Source organism: Lycium barbarum, chromosome 8 (genome assembly GCF_019175385.1).
Source record: "Lycium barbarum isolate Lr01 chromosome 8, ASM1917538v2, whole genome shotgun sequence".
Taxonomy (NCBI): Eukaryota; Viridiplantae; Streptophyta; class Magnoliopsida; order Solanales; family Solanaceae; genus Lycium; species Lycium barbarum.
Window position 1 is genome coordinate 110694496 of NC_083344.1, and position 21896 is coordinate 110716391.

At 35.6% G+C, this 21896-nt stretch overlaps 1 protein-coding gene and 1 pseudogene across 1 annotated transcript; one reads left to right on the plus strand and one right to left on the minus strand.

Annotated features, from left to right (window-relative positions):
* Positions 1 to 6227: 6227 nt before the first annotated feature.
* LOC132606684 (protein NUCLEOLAR COMPLEX ASSOCIATED 4-like) lies at positions 6228 to 15997 on the minus strand (annotated as a pseudogene).
* Positions 15998 to 17635: 1638 nt separating this feature from the next.
* On the plus strand, positions 17636 to 18884 carry LOC132606690 (calcium-dependent protein kinase 4-like). Its single transcript, XM_060320291.1, has 2 exons — positions 17636 to 18007; positions 18685 to 18884. The coding sequence occupies exons 1-2, from the start codon at positions 17698 to 17700 to the stop codon at positions 18867 to 18869; spliced, it is 495 nt and encodes a 164-aa protein (XP_060176274.1). The 5' UTR covers positions 17636 to 17697; the 3' UTR covers positions 18870 to 18884.
* The last annotated feature ends 3012 nt before the right edge of the window (positions 18885 to 21896 follow it).

The window sequence follows — 21896 nt, forward strand, 5'->3', positions numbered from 1 at the left end:
TGTCCAAAAAAAAAAGTGCACCCCCTATTAAAAAATCAAACAATATTCATGTAATTTCCAATGTATCTCATTAAGTCAATAATGATGAATTCATTACCACGTGCGTGTCAATCCATGAAATTGCTTTTCTTCAAAAGGTTAAGTAGTCAAACCATACAATTAGCCTGAGATCTAATCTAGATATTAAACTGTTGTATTTGCTATTCCGCCATTTCATTTATTTGTTATGTTTACTAAAATAAATATACTTAAAATATTTATATTTTAAAATAAGATAGAATTTAATTACTTTTTATTTTTATTCTTACTCTAATAAATGTGAAAAGAAATTAATGTCGTAAAAAAATATAATGCTACACAGATTCCTCTTACTCCCATCAATCATGATCTTTGTAAAATTATGTGATTTTGTGATAATTTTTGCTTAAGGTTATGCAATTAATTCAATTTCCTTCTTTTCTTTTTGCATCAGTTTCCGTTTCTTATGAATTTATATGGTGGTTGTGAGGAGGTGAAGAAGGAGAGGCAGGAAAAGGGGTTGACAATAATGGCTTAAAGACAGTGGAGTTATATGGTCGTTGTTCGGTGGAGGAAGGACAACTGGGTTATTTTGATGAATAAGTGGGTCAATCCTGATCTTCATTGTGGTATATATGTTTGACAAAAAGAAGACCCAAAAAGGTGAACTGTTCTCCAACAAAAACGTTAATGAAGAAGGACCCAAATTCTCACCTACAGCTAAACATTTTTTTTTTCTCCTTTTTTGAATAATTTATGTATTATGGTTTCTGAGTTTGTGACCTGTATGTCTGTATCCCATAATTTGGGGGTTGTTTGATTTTCACATTGCAGTTTTAGGTCTGGATTATGCTTTTTAGTGAGTACTGACACATTGTAAACCTTTTGTTTGTGTGCGTTCTGCTCTGTCCGTAAAAAAAAATGTCATCTTAGTTTACAACAAAGATAAACGAAATCCGATTCTTATAATGCCTTATTATACAGATTTGGTAGATAATTATACTATTTCTACATCGATTGTAAATGAAGCCTTATCGTTGGAGGTGGCCGCTTCATTTTTCTTTTTCTTAATAATATTCTCCAGTGATATGTACACATAGGCTACTTGAAGTTGAGATAAGATGGAAAATGTTATGATTCTCTGGAAATTTAAGTCAGTTTATTGAACCTTTTAACAAAGCTATTGTCCATATTGCCATATCTGACAGAGTATATCTGCTACCTTCACTTGTGCTTGGATTTCATGCGTTGGAAGATTAATCTAAATGCTTTAATGATGTAAGAAAACTACCTAAACATTGGAAATATTGCGGCAGGGATATTCCCGAAGAGGATGTTCGTGAAACAATATCTTTTGTAAGCAGGTACGTCTGCACACTTGCTGTTTAGTCGTCTTTGTAAAGACCAACTTTAAAAAATTAAGGCTTAGAGTCATGGCAATTTCTGGGATTCATAACTTTGTAACATCTGTCGTCTCTCATTCGTTTGAATAGAGATGGATGTTTTGTTATTAATCAAGTTCAGATTTGTAAAGAACAAAACAAAAACTTGCCCAATGTTCATGTGATTTATAGTTCACTCCACTGCTGTATGTATTCAGGAACCCTCTTAGACCTTAGTATATTTTTATAATTTTAACACGTGATTGCAATGTGTGGGTTCGTTGTAGGTAGGGGTGTCAATGGTACGGTTTGGACGGTTATTTTATAAAATTTATACCATACCAATTTTTCGGTTATTTTATTTTGTATAACCGAAATTTGACTTTTTGAAACCGTCCCATCATCTCGGTTTTTCTTTGGTATTGGTACGGTTCGGTTAGTTTTTCGGTATTTTATAAGAAAAACTTCATATAAAAATCACAAGTAGAAGTTGTACACAATACCATGCATACTTGTAAAAAACTTTGGCAAAAACTCTCCAGAAATTTTATTGTTTAAAAGGTGAATAATTAAGAAAAACTTCATATAAAAATCACAAGTAGAAGTTGTACACAATACCATGCATACTTGTATAAGACTTTGGCAAAAACTCTCTAGAAATTTTCTTGTTTAAAAAGTGAATAATTAAGAAAACATGAATCACGACAAGAATAGAGATCCATCCACTATTTTATAGTTGTGTAAGATAATATTAAATAAAGACAAAAAAATTGAGATCACACGAGGAGGAAGTAATCAATCAAGATGAGACACGAGAACCGAGTCTAATAAGATTCGATATCCAATAAAAGAATTTAAATCATACGAGAGGAAAGATATCTAATACATTGTAGCTTGCTACTCAAGATCGTTGGAATACCTTATAACTTAGTGGTTACTGCTCAAGGTGCTAGAACTAATTTAGTCTCAATAGAGTAACATAACATGTTTCATAGTTGGGACTTTAGTGTTAATTACTTATTGCCGACTTGTAGTCATTTCCATCATCCAAGGCACAACCGCACAAGGCAAAAAATTTAATGTTTTATTAATTTTAAACTTAATATATAAAATATATATTACACATATAAATGTATTCGGTATTTTTTCGGTTTATTTTTATAAAATAATAAACCTACCCAATTTTTCGGTACAGTTAGAAATTTATATAAAAACCGTCGGTTTCATTAAAAATTTCTAATAATCGGTTCGGTACGATTCGGTTCGGTCGGTTAAGTCGGTTTTTACAAAACCACTGACACCCCTAATTGTAGGAACTGCAATGTTGGATTTTCAAGCTCTCTCTCTCCAAGACTAAAGATCTTTGCAAAGAATCATGTTGTTGGGATCTTCTTTGTCGTGTAATTTATGAAAGCATCTTTCCGCTGCAATGAATTCTTCCAAGGTAAGTAGAGTTATCCACTATTAGTTTCATTATAAATGTGTTCATAAAATTACCTGCTCTAATTACATCTAGGCCACATATTCTCATGCTTCTGTTAACAGACCTTCAGTAATTGATTTTGTTCCTTAAACAACTTGTAACGAACAAAGAAGGATACATGGTTCATGTAGAAAAGAAGGATCTGTTAAAAATAGATGGAAAAGTTAACAGAGGGATGTTTTTGGTCAAGTTTTGCAAATTTAAGGGATGTTGTCAGTTAAATGGGATATTATAAGGATGTAGTGAAAGTTGGGTGAAACATTTCGGATTGAGATAAACAAAACTTAAAAGACATAATACACGCCATTTTGCATCTTTCAAACAAAATTCATGTTTCTTTTGTTCATTTCAAAGAAGTGTAAAGGAGGCAGTGATATAGAAAGAAGATAAAAGAACAAGTCTGTCTGGTTTTATTTTGGTTTAGCATTCGAAAAGTAGAGGGTGCATCAACATAAACAGCCTGCATTACATTTGCGAACAACAAATTTTAGTTGGGAAAGGTAATAGAACAATTGGCCATTTTAAAGTAAGAGGTGAAAAAACATATCTAGCTGAGGAAAAATAGGTTCCATTTGGATTAATAAGGGTTTGAATTTGTGGGTGTACTCACACAAGTATGTTATATTTATACTTAGCAAATACCAAACTCCCAAAATTTTGGTGGAAGTTGAAGTCAATATGGTTGTAAAAAAATTATTGTAAATGAAACATTTCTAAAACTTCTCTATGATTAATAATTGTGTTGTCCACTCATAAGTTTTCACAAAATAATTAGCCAGTCTAACAATTAATAAATACTTAAGTCGCTAATCGCGAACAATTAACAAATACTAAATAAACAAGCAATAAATAATTAACTAATTAACAATAGATAAACAAATTAAAGGGGGGGGGGGGGGGGGGCAGTCACCACTGTGGACTGCCCAACAACGCGCAAAAAAAAAACGCAATCCACCACAGATCCCTCCCACCATATCTAAGGTGATAATATATTTAGCAATGTAATAAAAAAATCATAGTAAAATACCTAGAATGAAGGTGTTTTTGAGTTTTCAAAATGAACTCCGCGCCGCTCTATTCCAAAATCTAACCTTAGAAACTTATTCCTACACTTCAATATACCAAGAATATTGAGTTTTGGATTGAAAAACAACAACAAAATAGCGTTTTGGGGCTTGGGGACCACCTGAAATCGCCGTTAATGGCGGGTGGGGCATCACTGTCGGGTCTGTGGTGGGGAAGGAGGGGGCGGCTTTTTGTTGCCCCATTCACGCACTAAATTCGTGCGTGAAATGCCAAAGCTGATTTTTGCACTTTGGTCCTTTAACGCACGAAATTCGTGCGTGAAAGGCCCAAGTTGCATTTGTGCAGTTTGGTCCTTTCACGCACGAAATTCTTGCGTGAAACCTATTAATGTGTTTTTTTTTTTTGTGCTAGAAAAGTCACAGATTCTAAGTGCGACCACCAATAGGATTCACTGAACAAGATTCAACCTAAAAAGTGTGATGATGGTAGGCTCTACTTTGCCCCAAGCAAATCTTGACATAACCTTCCAACTTTCAAGCGATATATTCAGTATGTATGTACGTTATATATTTCTATGGAAACAAAATGTGAATTATACATTTATTTCAAAGATATAGGATATAATTTTTTAAAGGGAAAATTTTATAAATAGATGCTGGTGGGTAGATATTTTATTCCGTCCTAATCAGGGGCAAATTTAGAGAGTGGGGAGGGTGTTCACTCGAACACCCTCGGCAAGCAATTACATTGTATATATAGGGTAGATTTTTTGTGCTTGTGTACATATAATAACTTTTAAATACTCTGAACAAATGCAGAATGTTAGCTCAAGCGGTCCAGGTATTCAAAATTGTCTCTAGCGTCTTAGGTTTGATTTCTAGGGACAGCATTATTTTTATATATAGCTTTTATGATTTTTTTCAAATCCATGAGTGAAAATCTTGAATCCGCCTCTGGCTCTAATCATGAAAAAACCCTAATGTATATCCATGAATAAACTACATCGCTACCGGTATGTCTAGTCATATTCTAGTTACGGAAAAGGGTCAAAATTACCCCTGAACTTTGGGAAATAGTTCATTCATACCCTTCGTTATACTTTAGGGCCAATTATACCCTTACCGTTATACTATGGAGTCAATTATACCCTTATGTCTAACAGCTGCCACGTGGCATCATCCCAGCCCTTCAAAATTATTTTCCCCTCAAATAATTTTTTACCCACTAAAATAACCCAACCCGACCCGAATTTTTTTTTTCTTTCCGGCAAAGGGGTATTGGGTTGGGTCCGTATCAGTTTGGCTGGAAAAAAAAATCGGATCGGGTTGAGATATTTTAGTGGGTAAAAAATTATTTGAGGGGAAAATCATTTTGAAGGGCTGGGATGATGCCACGTGGCAGCTGTTAGACATAAGGGTATAATTGACCTCATAGTATAAAGATAAGGGTATAATTGGCCCTAAAATATAACGAAGGATATAGATGAACTATTTTCCAAAGTTCAGGGATAATTTTGGCCCTTTTTCCTTCTAGTTACGAAAGCCTTAGATTCAGAAAAAGCAGTCCAAAAGTTACTAAAGAATAAGGTTGTGCACCTGAGATTGGCTGCAGGGGCGCGGGGGCACGGGGCAAAAATGTTTCGTGGGCCACGGCAGGGTAAGTGGTGTCTCAACCGAAAAAGGTGTCTATGTTCATTGGGATAGACATTGATAGTTTCCACCCAATAAAAAGTTGCAAAATTGTTCTGTTATTGTAAATTATATATCCCGAAAATATACAACTATAAGAATAATTGAATCACTACAACAACAACCCAACAATATAATACCCGGTGAAATCTCACAAAGTGTAATCTAAAGAGGGTAGAATGTACGCCGACCTTACCCTTACCTTGGAAGGTATGAAGGCTGCTTCCAGTACCCTCTGGCACAAGAAGAATAATTGAATCACTATGGTATACTATACATGTAAATAGCATACCTCAAAAGTGTGCAACATACGTACCTACTAAGTATTTTTATAAATATTTTTCCCAAGTCTGGTATAGAATGTAATATTTTTCAAATGGGTATTGTTCGGTTACTTGAGCCAAGGGTATATCGGTAACGGCCTCAACGTAGAGATAAGGTTTGCGTACACTCTACTCTTCCCACCAAGTGGGGGTTATACTTGGTATGTTGTTGTTGTTGTTGGTATTCTTCACTTAGTCTTTTTGGACCTCATGGGCCTACAGTAAATATTCCCAAAATTTATATCCTCTCCCTGATAATAGTCTTGGTTATTATTCTACAGTTACCAGATGTTACCAGATACAAGACTTTATCAAAAGCAAATGCTAACAGGCCACTCAGCATTAAAGCACAGCTTAGTGAAATTGTCAAAATTTTGCTTCCTGAAAGGAAGAAATGAGAAATTTGAAAGAATCATGAATTACAGAGGTCACACAAAGGTCAAGAACCACTTCGTTCCAATAAAATCATGAGCTCTCCACTCGACTTCGTTTTGCAGAAATATGACCATTTTCTTTTGACGTGTTATCCAGCACTGCAGTATTATCCTCATCCTTCAATTTGAAAGTCCAACCTAGAAAATCCGACTCTGGAATAACATAGTTGGAGTTGCTGTGTAGAACGCAAGGGGAACCTGTTTAACTCGCCTCCTAATCTGCAATTTAAGTATCATAGTTAGAATGTCACTACATGCGACATCAACATGTATAATTGAGGCAGATGGCCAGCATACAACAGGGAGACGGAGTTAAAATGCCAAAACCAGAAAAATGAATGTCAAAATCCTAAAATGCCAGAAAGAATTTAATCTACTATGACAACCCCAAAAAAGAAATGGAAAACTCAGCCAAGCGACACACTTCGTTAAAGAAGAAAACATGATACTGAAGAGAGTATATCAGCCATTGCAGCAAAATATTTAAAGTATTGTCAACCGACAAGTGAATGATTATAACCAAATCAAATATAGTTGCATAATGAACATTACCTCGTCACCAAAAATCGTTGCATATGAACCAGAACTGAAATCTTTGACGGCTACTTCAGTAGTTTTAGCTCTGACTGTCAAATCAGTCTCAAGGGACAAAACAAATCTAACAACATGTGAAAGAAATAAGACTTAGTGGAAAGGCAGAATTGAGCAAACAGATATGCATGTTGATACAGGAAAAGCTACAATCATATGATACACTTACCTTGACACCGGCGGGCAGTAGTGATGACGGAGTGTGTCAACCTCCCACAGAGAGCTCCCTGTAAAATGGTAGAATTTAACACATCACCTTTGTCACAAATAACGTTTTTAAATAAATGAAAAACTTTACATTGAAGAAACACTGAGATTGCTGGTCCAGTAAACTTAACTTCCACCTAAAGTTAAACTTGATCAAGGAACTAGCTAATAAACAAAAGTTGAAATGCCAAAAAGGAATGCAAAGATCCTGTATCTAAGAAAAATCAAGTAATTCCTCGGCACTCCCATTCCCCCCAAAGAAGAAAGAAGTTCTCAGCCAAAAAAAAAAAAAGTAATAATAATAACCAAAAAAAGGACAATTACCAATTTGAGTTGACTCGGGACTTTCAAAAGCCTTTTGACTGATTAGAAAGGAAAAAAAGGAGATGGCAAAATGCTCGACGCTACATCGGTTGAACAACTGAAGCTTACAGTTATAAGGTCATGGGAATGCTGTTTTAACTCAAATAGAAAGAAATAAGAAGAGATACAGGAGAGATGCATGAGACTATGATAGCTGATAGTTGAACTTTATAATACGACAACTCATGAAACAAGAAAATTACTCATTGCATTAGTCTTCAAAGGATCCTTCTGCTTGTCATCAAAAGGATCAATGCGAGGCTTGACGATTGACATTTCTTTGCTGGCATTGGACTCTTCGGTGCTATCATCAGTCCCCCTCTCTGCTCCTGTAATGTCTTCAGTAGTCGCATTAGCATCCTCCAACATAAATTTTTTATGTCAAATGTGAGCTTTACAATTCTAACAGTGATGATGCAGCAGGCAAAAAACTTTACTATGACATTATCCAAGCACAGATATTTGCACTTGTGCGTGTTATCCATTCAAAAACCAACAATATGACTTTTGTACATCCATTCTGCTCTATTTAGATCCGTTTCACTCCACTGCTCAATAAATTTGTCTTTTACATAAACTTAGGGGTTCTCTAAGTGTCACCTTATCCTTTTCACCGTCACCCGTAGATACGACATCTCAAACAATGGACTTCAGCGGAAAAGTAGGACAAGACTCTGTAATCTTACCTGGTGCACCAAGCAATTTATTGAAGGATGTCTCCTCAAGAGATTATGAATTAGAGCAACAATGATCAATGCTCTTGAAGGAGGGATGGCGAGCGATAGCCGACTGAGTTTTTTACAAAAAGCAGCCGCCAAATATGCAGGAAGAAGTGGTGATTTCAGGCATGAATCAAGAAGCTGCAAGTGACATTCTGCAGTTAGTGTCCATAAACATAATAACTAGATCTACCATATTGAAAAGGATATTTCCACCAAATACAACAAAGCAATTCGTTGACAAGTAAACCATGTTGCACGGACAGCTTCTAAATATTTTACTGCTCAAAAAATCAGCTGACTTGTCAATGAGCAATACACGAAATATCACATAATTCAGTTATCACTTTTTTCTGCTTGATAACATCAGTTCAGTATGCATACTCGTCCAAAGAATCAATGATGGAACTACGATGAACTTTATGAACCTGAAAGAGCAGACCTCCACTTCCTAGACTACAGAGATGACAGTAAACCAATTAAAACCATATGAAGAAAACGTAGCATATACAGAACATTTCCAAGATAGTTAGTGGGGGCTTTGCATTTTGAGTGTGCTCTTCAAATAAACATCACATACAAGTATACAGTAATTCACACTTTCCTTGGAAGTATGCAACAAACTATACACTTATTTCAGCTGAAGCACCTGCCCTCAGGTGAAAATTCATGTTACATAGGGGATTGATATACAAGCTTAAATCGATCAGAACGCAAACCAAAACCTTTTAAGCACAAACTATAATCCCCCAGAAAGTAACCTGATCGTCCAAATAGCAACCAATACAAAGAGGGGAAAGTAAAGTCTTCGCTATTACCTGGAAGAACTTAGCCCTATGTTTTGCCATAAAAATAGAAGGTTCCAGTAGAGCATAGAGCTTTTCATAGAAGTTGGGGTATTCAAGACCATGTTGTGTCATGAGAACAAACAAACTGCTAAGGCCATCACTCTGACTACCCCACCAATATCATATGACCGCGTTAAGAAATCACTGCATATGAAAAAGTACTGCAGTCACTCAGCAAATGTTATCAAGTCTGAAAGAATAGAATCAATGAGACACAAGAAAAAAGTACAATGTAATACCACAACATGAGAGGATTAGACAGATAGGGAATAACAATTTGATGAAGGTTCACCAAAACCTGAGATCAGAAAGCAAAAGAGAAAATGTTACAGAAAACATCATAACAATCGTGTTTCAGGAGTAAAAAAGCATAACAGAATCACCAACAAAGCTGGCTTTGGAATCCACTTCAACCAAATCCTTTAGAGGATCCATAGCAAAATTTAATATGAAATACATTTTGCTCCCGTCCCAAAAAAAATTCCCATCATTTTTCAAAGGCTAGTTGGAGTTGCTCAAAGCTATAGTTATGATAAAATTTCATAATCTTGCACACTTTCATAATAAAGATAATTTCATGAAAAATACTAATCATATCGAGGGATTTTTATCCATAGGGCCGATAACTATTTCGTCGCCTAAACATGCTATGCACTATAAAACTTTAAATGTCAAATCAAAATCAATGTGTAATATGACAGCATCACTTACCACAACTTGAATAAAGAGATACTGCATAAGAAGAGGAAAAGGAGCAGAGATCATGGAAGTACAAATATACCCGAAAAAAATGGAAGTAAAAAGAGAATATAAGTACCAAGCCCCTGTTCCAATGCATGAAATGGATATCCAGTCAACGGAACTATTTATTTACCTCTTTGTAAACATCAACAGGAAGCGGTAGTCTAAGGAATGATATCCAGGCTTTAGTAAATTTCAGTTTCATCTTTTTTGCGATGTTGGCTGGAGATAAAACCTGAAGATTACAAAGTATTTAAAATATTAGCTTGCATGAAAACCCAAAGAGAATCAGTAGATGTCCATAAAGAACAGTCCAACAATGTGAGGTACACAGAAGAAAAGCTCCTTTTGTCTTCTTAATATCTTTTCTTTTTAATATCACAAGTCTTTTTCCACTAGATACCTTGATATTAGCTGGTTCATCCTTGCACTTCTTTCCGGTGTGTCCATTGTCATTTTCTTTTCCAGTAAATATACCTAAATCCACGTAAACATAAGATTTCAAGCATTGCCAAAAATATTAAGTTAGAATAGGTCATATTTCAAGCATTGCCAAAAATAATGATATGGGCAGCTTGATTGAGGCTTGAAATAGCACAAACTAAAACTGCTAAAACTTGAATGGTACAATCCTGCCTAATGGACATTTCAAAAATCAAAACCAAATATAGTGATATATGCATCGCTTACGCGTTGCAGCTATGTGTTAGATATTTTACTGCCCTTACTCCGCAAGTATCTAGCTACCAGTCTCAGGGAGCGCAACAACCAAGAGAGTAGAGTCAAATTCAATTCATCGCAGCCCCTTATCGAAAAAAGGAAACCCAATTCATTGTACGGAGCCTGATCCAGGGCCAGCAAAACCGTTAGGTCCTTTTATAACCAATAAATCCTCAGTGGTGCACGGTTCGGAACTCGACCGATAACGAATCCGCCTACCTTTCTCCAATTGCTCTTGTCTTCAGGAGACTTCGAATCCGTGACTAGAGGTATTTGACATGACAACCTTTAGGTATTTTTACTAGAGGTTGCAACTAGGCGACCTAGTGTCGTTGGGACTTTTTTAGAAAAGCCAATGCAACTGAATTCAATAAAAGGTGGCACTGATATGTAAGGAGATCGCACGGTTATTTAAAGAAATCATATTTCTTCTCTTTTTAAATGTCATTTCACCATCAGTATAAGTAATGGAAAAATGTAAAGCTAAATGTCTTCCCCTTCCATGGATAAACCAAGTCATGGACACAGTTCAAAGAAGCACACCCATCAAACTATTCATATATAGGTGCAATTCCCGCGAAAAGCAAACACTTATTCAATTCTAATTCTAAAGGATGAAGAGAAAAGAGGGGGTGGGGGTTGGGGGGGGGGGGGGGGGGGGGGATGATATGAGAAAGTTGGACAATTCCGCTATCTAAGTTCTAAGTAGTAGGACAACTCTCCATGTACAAATTAGTGCTCTATTCGTCTTGGTATTCTTATCTCTGGTTTGTAACGACTCTTTTTTTTTTGCTTCTCTTGATTTGCTACTTTGTCCTTTTAATTACTCATGATGACACTTCTGTCTGTTTTTTTTTTAATCAAGTAAAAGATTTCATTGATAATAAACAGGCCATCTTGGCTGTATACAAGAGATGTACCAAAAAAGGAGAAACCTACAAATATGGTTCTCTCCAAAAGACACCCAACCCTCTATAGAAACAGGAACTACATGGGTGCACCAAAAGAAAATAAGGGATCAGAGACTACTCCTCAATTGAGCAAAACTCATCTCCACCCTTCAAAAGCTCTCCTATTTCTCTCCTACCAAATGACGACACTTCCGTCTGTTTCGGGTTTCTTCTCATTAAATAGCAACAACAACAACATACCCAGTGTAATCTATTTTTTGTCAAATAGATGAAGTGTTAACATGACAACAAGGAAACAAGCGCAAGATCCATTTACTACTGCATCTATTTTAGATCTGGTCAAATGTAAGCAGATATGTCCTCTACATGCTACATGTCATATAAAAATCAATTGTGCACTAATCTCCTGCACGAAAAAAAATGGCTTGGATGAGAGTTTCCTCAAAGAGCATTTGGATGTCAAAGGAGAACAAATTATTGGGACTTGATACTAGAATTTAAGGTTCTACTTTCCGTTGCTCAGTCCAATTTGTCCATAGAAGAGTTAGCAATTGTGTTTTGTGGCCTAATGTTCCACGATGTTTAGATTTGCACTTTGGAAGCATGGACTATCAAAACTTCTGTCCTTGACCATAAACAAACCCCTCAACTCTTAATAGCTTTTATATTTTAAAGTTACATTTAGATGCCTTGTTTTTGGGGTACTCAAGATTTGTCATTGCACATAGAGCTTAAGCTAGTTATGTGTTTTCGAATCTTGGCGCGTGAAACTCAATACATGACATAATTGGTCAACTTAAAAGTAAAAAAAGAAAAAAATAACATGAGGGCAATTGTATAGGTCCTCCACCTTTTAGAGTTGTATGTGTGGTTTCCCCATCATTAATAAATTTAGATATCTTATCCCAAAGAAAATAATGTAAGGCATTTATAACCTAAAAAAGATCCAATGATCAAACTGTGAGCTTTGAATTTCAGTCGCTGCACTGAAAATGCGATCAAACAAAGATACATCAATCCAAAATTAGTTGGGGGCTAAAAGCGCATATACTCAAAATGCAATCATAATTAGATTGTTTCTACCCTGATCGTCAACCCATCACAATCCTTCCCCTTTATATGGTCTTCAGACCGACTTGCTTTGCCAACTCAATACAAAAGGCATAAAAATTGCAATTACCCAAAATACAAGGCCATGAAGTGTAATCTTCAGATCAGGACCATGAAAGAATCTTTTCAATTCATAACAACAGTTGCAGTACATCGGCTAAAACTTAAAAGCTACTTGTTTGTAAATCGTAAGAAGAGATTGAACAGTAAATAGAAGAAAAAAAAATGTGATGATGGACCGTGAAATCTGCTGGGACAAACATTCTTTCATATATTAATAGAAGTAGACGTCAAATAGAGGTAAATGGAGTAGGATGGTTAGTGAGGTTCATATAGCCGACCCCAACTTGCTTGGGACTGGGAGTGAAGCGTAGTAGTTATCCCTGTTTTAGATGTCAAATAGAGATGAAGCACTATGTCAGGATTCAACAATTGGTTAAGTGAAATTACCTGCAGCGTTCCACATGTCATATTCTGACTTGTCATCTGAACCTTCCAGGGGAGGGATTCGAGATAGTAGATGATATAACTTGTGAACTGAGAGGTCCAAGCTTTAAATCAAGAAAAGCAAAGTTACAAAAGGCAAATCTTGAGTGCAATTTTTTGACACTAATTAACTAAAACTTCCTGTTTAATGAGACTAATAGGAAGAATTGCTTCTATCAGTTGAAAATAGATGCGGCACACAGAACCAAAAGAAAAAAACGTCATATACACTTGGTCAAATTGAATATCAAAGTATTTAATATACAGTAGAAACATCTTATCAGTATGATAAAAAAGACATGAATTGTACTGCAAATTAAATACTTAGATAAATATCCTGGATCTAAAAAAGTGATAAACCGCAGTTTACAAAATGACTTGCCAAAGTAACCATTTCCAAATCTCTAAGATGTGCAAATTCTGTGATATGAAGATAAAGTTGGAAAAGAAAACACGGCTTAACTTGGCATCTATATAATTAGATATAGATATAAAAGGTGAATTAATTCTGTTTTTGAGGACCATCATGCAGATGAAATTCGATAGAATTGACAGGCAAATGCAATAACCTGGGAAATATAATTTAGCTGATGGTTTGTGAGAAACTATTTTTCTTTAGCATCCTAGCTATCTATATATTCAAATTAGGGGTTCCTCTATAAAACTAAAGAAATTCTGAACTTATCCTTCTGACCAAATGGAAAGATCAAACAATACAGTTTTTGGATAAGTAAATCACACTGAAGCCTCAAAAGCAGATGACATAATCATAGTGCAACAATATTAATTCCTTGGCTTTCTGTAACACAACTATCTACCATAGTTAATCAAATGTTGTAGAAACAATCGGCATCCAATGCAAAAAGAAAATAGTTAGTAATACATTAATTGCGCAAGAATTTTTTTTGTATTGTCCATTAAGTAATTTCTCACTGAGGGCAATAAGCATCAGTCAGATATTTAAACCAACCTTGATTCTGGCTGGTTCACATCAGTGGTGTCAAGGCTCTCCTTTTTATCGTCTGACGGTAGAAACAGGAAAAAAAAGATGAAAACAGGTGAAACAAAAATAGAAGGGGTAAAGACAGGATATCAATATGGAGTAAGGTAGTGATGATACCTGAGATATCATTGGCTCCTATACTTCGGGAAAGCTTTTCGAAGCTGATATAAGAAAAATATCTGATGAAAGAAACCAACTGATCAGAAAACATGTAAAAAAGTATACTTGATCAAAAACATGTAAATGACAGACAGGACTATATGAAGTTTTATGAAATGCCTCAGCATATGAGAGTGCATCTTAGCCATAATAAAATTAGAATTAAGAAAATCCCCTACTTCAATTCTCCTTAAAAATCTCCTACCTTGACTCTATCACCCCCTCCCCCCAAACAGACACACACAGACAAACGCAAGGAAACATAATCATTTGAGGACATAGTCAGCATACCGGATATCAATGTACTTAAAATACTTTGATGCAAGTAAATCAAGCAAAATATCACCGACTTCGAGAGAGGAATGAACCTGCAACACAGAAAAACAAATACGCCATCATCAATGAAGTTCCTTGCAGAAAATATAACGAAACAAATGCAATAAGTTAAAGAGGTGGACACTGTATAACTTACAATGCTATGAAGAAGCCTGTGGTAAATAGCAGAGTGAAACTTCCCGCCATTTCCAACTTTCACAAACTCCATCAACGTGTCCAACACAACTTCCTAATCATCCAAGCCAAAGTTAGCACACATCTTACATCCTTAACAACTTGTTTGGATTTTTGTTACCTATTGTATTATAAAAAGTTTGTTTTGACTGTTACTTAAATTTTATTGTATCGTATTCAAACTCATAAGGACCAATTTGATGTGGTCGCGTCGCTACCTTCTTTTTCTCATTTTGCCTTCACTTATTATTTAACATTATATAACGACAAAAAACAATAGAATCTATCCAAACATTATATTAATCAAAACAATACAACACGATATGATATGATACGTTATGGGACCATATGTAAAGTAATAGGGAAATTTTCAAAAATATACAGCCCAACATAAATTATTATGCCACGTAGCCGGTAGCCCAATATACAATATTATACAACATTATACCTGGGGGGAAAGCATTATACATAATGTATCAACCTTGTATAAACTAATAAAAGTGTACAAAAGGTGTTATACACAAATATGGGCTAAACCGGATAACAAACTCAAAATATGGGTTAGTGGCGTAAATATTTTCTCCCAGTAGACATAGAGCGTGCGTAATTTTCCCTTTTACTACATATGGTCTCCTAACGCATCATATTGTATTGTTTTGGTGAATATAACAATAATGTTAAATAATACGTGAATGCAAACTGAGGGGGAAAAGGGTAACAACGCGACCACACCAAATGGGTCGTTATGAATTTAACATACGAAACAATAAAATGTAAAAACCATCTAAACAAGTTGTAAAATGAGACACTTTTAAAAGAAAATCCAAAAGAAAATAAGTTAACAGTCGAGCTGGTCCTTACTCCAAGTGCTTCATCGGCGGACTGCTTCAGATTTATCATGTGTGACATTATATAACGACAAAAACCGATACAATCTATCCAAATGGTACATTCATCATAATAATACAGTACGATACAATATGATATGATACGTTATGAGACCATATGTAAAAACCATCCAAACAAACTATAAAATGAGACAATTTTAACAACAACAAAAAAAAATTAAAGCAAAAGAAGTTAACAGTCCTTACTCTAAGTGATTCATCCGATTGCGAACAAATAGCAATATCCATTAACGACTGAACGAAATCATCAAACTTGGAACGAACCCAAATTCGATAAATAAATTCAGGATCATCTTGTGATGTTTGGGAACTCAATGATAGTGAAGAAGAAGGTAGTTGAGGGAGCAAAGGAATGAAAAAAGATTGAAGAGAAAGTAGAGATTCCAATGCATATTGTGAACGAGTAGATGTGGAAATAAATGAGAGGAGTTTAGGAAGGTTGTTTATGTGTGCTCTTGAAGAAAGTAGATTGTGACCTAGGGTTTTGATTTCTGATAATGAGTATTTATCTGTCTTTTTCTTTTGCTTTTTGTTGACACCACTGAAGAAGAAGAAGACATTTGTTAAGTTGTGTTTGGTGCTTTGATTTTTTGGATTATAACTTGTTGACAATGAATTTGAGCTTTGGGGAAGCAAAAAGAGGAGTATGAATTGAATTGAAATTATGTTTTGTCTATGGGAAAGATGAAGATTTCTTTGGTGACTTTGCTGGAAAAGAGAGCTGAGTTATTGGAAGTTGGAGGGAGGGTTTTGGGGGAACTAAGTTTAAGGTAGAATGGGCCTCGATTTGGGCTAACTTCAAGGTTTAGTTTGGGCCTTTCAAATAGGATCGGGCAAATTGTCCTTATTCAGGGATGGTCTTTAATTTTTACCCCTCAAATTGCTGCTCAGTAAAAAAAAAAAAATCGCAAGGCAAACTTTATTGGACCACAAGAAGAGCGAAAGCCCACTTCTGCTGAGTTGGCCCAACTCCATCCTCCATGACTTGGGCCACCTTATTATTTTCCACTTAAGTGTACCCGGCCCATTTGTAAATTTCTCATGTAAATATAAATAGGGACATTTCATTTATTTGTAACTCAACAATTCATGTTAGAAACAAGAGAAATAAAGGCAGATATTTTATTTTCATCTTATGTCCTATGGTTGAATAGAACTAGGGTTTTCTCCATAGTTTTGTGTCGCGATTCTGCACAATTACTGAGTTTATCATGGTATCAGAGCCATCAATGGCTTCTTTAGAGAAAGGCCTTTCGATCGATGTTACCCTTGTTGTCTAGTTTTCACAATTTTATCTTCCGCTTCTCAATTGTGTTTTTTTTTTGCGGTAATTTTTTTGTGATTTAGTGAGTTTTGTTGGTGATTTTGTTGAAGGAGAACTTTTTGCGGTGATTTTTTGTGATTTGGTGAGTTTTGTTGGTGATTTTGTTGAAGAAGACTTTTACTCCTTCAAGTCTCGAAGGAGCCTGGTACATATCTTCGTTTACTATTTGTTTTGGGTTGTATTGTGTTGTTTGCATGTTTTCCCCTTTTTTGAAACTCTAATTTTGTGATTCAATACTGAATTTGTGATTTGAAACCCTAATTTGTGGGGAGATATGACTAATCCTTGTAATAAGTCGAATAATGCTGCTCCTACCAACACTAGTAATGCCGCTACTGGTTCGAATATTGTTGAACCTTCTCATCCTTTGCATCTCTACCATTTTGATTCACCTGGAATAGTACTTATGTCAAGCACCTTCAATGGTTCGGGCTATGGGGGTTGGAGGCGTAATATGTTGATTGGTTTGTCCTATAAGAACAAGCTAGGTTTGATCAGTGGTACGGTGGCTAAGCCTAGTGAAGAGTCCCCGTTGTCTCTTTCTGGTGTAATGTTTTGTTCTAATCATTAAAAGGAGAGAATCGACATAAGAGTTATATTTTTTGCTTATGATGAAGTCATGTTGCTTCTTTTCAGTTAAATATACATTGTAACTGGGGGGAAAGCATTATATATAATCTATTTCGAAGAGAAAGTTGATTTCAAAAGAGGATGTTGAGGATGTTAGAAGGGAAATTCAGATAATGCATCATTTGTCTGGTCATAAGAATATTGTTACCATTAAGGGAGCTTATGAGGATCCTTTATATGTTCATATTGTTATGGAGATATGTAGTGGTGGTGAATTGTTTGATCGTATTATTCAACGAGGTCATTATAGTGAGAGAAAGGCAGCTGAATTGACTAAAATTATTGTTGGGGTTGTTGAGGCGTGTCATTCACTTGGCGTTATGCATAGAGATTTAAAACCTGAGAATTTCCTGTTGGTTAATAAGGATGATGATTTCTCTCTTAAGGCCATCGATTTTGGACTCTCTGTTTTCTTTAAGCCATGTAAATGATGTTTCAGCTTAGCTTTCTGATCTTACTTTGTTTTGTTGGGATGTTAATTATTCTTGTTTTAGAATACAGCTAGTCTTCCTTTAATTCATGCATTATCTTATTGGATAATAAGTAATGCAATGTTTTGTTATTAAGTTGGCCTTTTATTTCCCTCAAGAATGGTTTGTGCATGCTTGTCTTAATGACTCTCTGTTGAGATTTTCGCAGCTGTATTCTAAGTCGATGCTGGAACCATTACTAAAGTGCATTCTTGGAGATGCTTTTATATATATATATATATATATATATATATATACTTAACTAGCCACTCTTTGGGAGATCAGAGATCAGTAATACTCACGCCGTTTCAATTTGTTTGTCTTACTTTCCTTTTTAGTCTGTTTCAAAAAGAATGCTACTCTCTATATTCAGTAACTCTGTACACCCAACATTCCACATGCATATTCAAGACCACAAGATTTAAAGGGCATTTTGGTACATTACACATTTTTAGTTTAAGACCACAAGATTCAAAAGTGTTCTTTATTTTCTAAACTCCGTGCCGAGTCAAATTAAGACAAACAAGTTGAAACGGAGAGTATTAGTTTCGGAGACATTGATTTGGTAGCAACTGTTATTCTATCATTTCCTTATATTGTCATGTTGGTTTTCCTTGTTTGCTCCTGCAGGCCAAATATTCACAGATGTTGTTGGTAGTCCATATTATGTCACTCCTGAGGTGCTTTTGAAGCATTTTGGTCCCCAAGCAGATGTGTGGACAGCAAGAGTCATACTCTACATACTGCTAAGTGGTGTGCCACCATTTTGGGCAGGTATATCCTCTAATAATTTTAATATGTATATCTCTTGCTAATATATATATATATATATATATATATATATATATATATATATATATATATATATATATATATATATATATATATATATATATATCCCAAGCCCATATTGTCACGACCCAACCCCGTGGGCCGTGACTGGTGCCCGAGCTGGGCACCCGTACGTACCTATTTACCAAATCGACATAACCATATCTTATTCGCATTCAGCATATAACAATTGACACAGTTATTTTTTTTTTGAAACGGTCGCGTATATCATACATATCAGACCAAAGCATAAATACATACAAGTCGTTGAGGCTGTCATAGCAAACCACAAACGTAATCGAACATCAGTGACCCACGACCCACATATATATCTACAGGCCTCTAACAAACATAACAGAATCATATGACGGGACAGGGCCCCGCCGTACCCCTGAATATACATACATATATACATAACGGAAGAATATGTACCAAATATGGGCTCCAGGACAAAGGAGCACTTCAATCAGCAGAATGTGTATCCTAGGCTGGCAGATCACCTCGGTAAACGTCTGTACCTGCGGGCATGAAACGCAGCCCCCGAAGAAAGGGGGTCAGTACGGAATGTGTACTGAGTATGTAAGGCATAGAATACGGAAAATAGAAACGTAACCGGAACAACGGTGCAAGAAAGTAAGTGCAATAGTCAGAATACCAAGATGCTTATTTTCCGAACGTACATCATACTTACCGGTGCAATATGTTGGAAAAGTACCAAAAACGAATAAATCACCTAGAGTACCGCAATGACTACTTCCCAAACACAGATCCTACGTGATGGCGTCATATGTCTCCATACACGTATTCGTATAACCAATCCATATATATACATATCATATACTGCCGTGGAGCGTACGACCCGATCCATACATACATACCATATTGCCGTGGAACGTACGGCCCGGTCCATAATATAGAATACACTGCCGAGGTACGTTCGGCCCGATCCGTAATATAACATATACCGTTGTGGAACGTACGACCCGATCCATATAAACATATACTGCCGTGGAACGTACGGCCCGATCCTTAATATCTTATATACTGCCGAGGAACGTTCGGGCCGATCCATAAATAATATAACATATTGCTGCGGAACGTGCAGCCCGATCCTTACATATCATATACATACCGTCATATCATCTCATGTCATATCTTATCATATCTTCAAACGTGCTATCATACTTACAGACTCCTTTTAGAGCATTTTCCATGAAGGTTAGAGACATTAAGACTTACCGAATTCTTTTAGAAACACAATCCTCTTACTTATATCAAATACTTATCAGAATACTCGTAACGGGCCATTTATGTCAGATTACACACCCATATCAGAATATTCATATTAAAGCATTTATATCAAGATACTTACATCAACTACTCATATTGAAATACTCGTATCAAAATGTTCATATTAGGATACTTATATCAAAGTGGGAAACACTTATATCAAATCACTTATCGGACTGTTTATATCGTGATAGTCAAATCAGTATATTCGTATCGGGGTTTCTAGATACTTATCTCGGAGGGTGCATGCGAATCAGAACAAACCGGGAACGGTAGCCAGAGGTTTTCCTTAACTATCGTACGGAAATGAACCAAATAGGGCAACACAATTAGGTCTCGGGGACTGTGGGCCCACCCCGGGTCAAGTCGAGGTGGCGGATATGAATCACGGACATTTGGGGTCCATGGAATCATACATGGAAGTTTCGAAGCGATTCGATTACATTTACAAAAGTTTCGGACATTTGATCGCTTTTCAACAAAATATGAGTTTTATAGTTCAATTCAATTGAATGAATAGTACTCGATTTCAAATTCGGATTTCCATGAACAGGATTGCCCCCGGGGCTCAAATATCGACCTGGTATACCTAAGACATGCCAAAAGAAGGAATGGGGTAGCCTTACATACCTTTCGCGCTTCTTACGCTTGCCCAAACTCAAATCCCGTTTGCTCCAAAATCTACATTTGGTCACAATTACCAAATATGAATTTCAAGCTTTTAAGAATCCAAACTTAAGTACATATTTGTCTACCGAAATTTCGGCAGCATTTCCCCTATAAACTCAACATCCCCGAGAGTTAACTCGGCCATAATATATCAATAACAACAACCCAGCAATACCAACAATATCAACAATCACCACAAAACACATTATGACATAAATATTTTTCTTTTCTACATAGTTCAACAACTTCCATTCCAACTTCACAATTTCAAACCAATACCAACATTCTCATATTCATTTACTAATCAAGATCACTCCAATTCAATTTGGAAATATTTCATATCATTTCTACAATATATTCACAAAATATACAAAATATACAAACTTTTCACCAAAACCATAATTCATCCAAAACTTCTAATCTTCAACATACATATTCATAACATATTTCCACCTTCCAATTTCACCAACCATAATCATAATTCACATCTTAACAACTTCATTTCCATAATATCACAAAATCATTCTTAAGTGACATAATCTTCTACATTCCATATTTCCAACTTCCACCAAATTTATTCAACTTTCATTTCCAATATAAATTTCACCATAACCACAACTAGAATACAACATAAAATTCAACTCATATTAATTATACAACAATATACATATATGTCCACTTACATATATGCACACCCACTTTGCAAACTTTCATATTTCCATAAATTCTACTCATTTATACATACTACAACATAAACAAACCTTCATAACATAATAAAAAGGGATTAAATCTTACCTTTCTTCTTCAACTTCTTCACTTGACTAGAATGCGGAAACGACGAAACGAATGACTTATCTTCCGAAACAATTATACCACGTTGTAGAGGACCCTTGAATTAGTAGGAATACCACAAGAAAATAATTTTTGAAGCAAGATTTGGAGGGGTGATTTTTCCTATGGCCAACCCGAAATGGTCCTTTTTTTTTTGCTCTTGTTTTTCTTCTTTCTTGGTTTCTATTTTTCTCTTGAATCTTCTATGAGTTTATGACTCA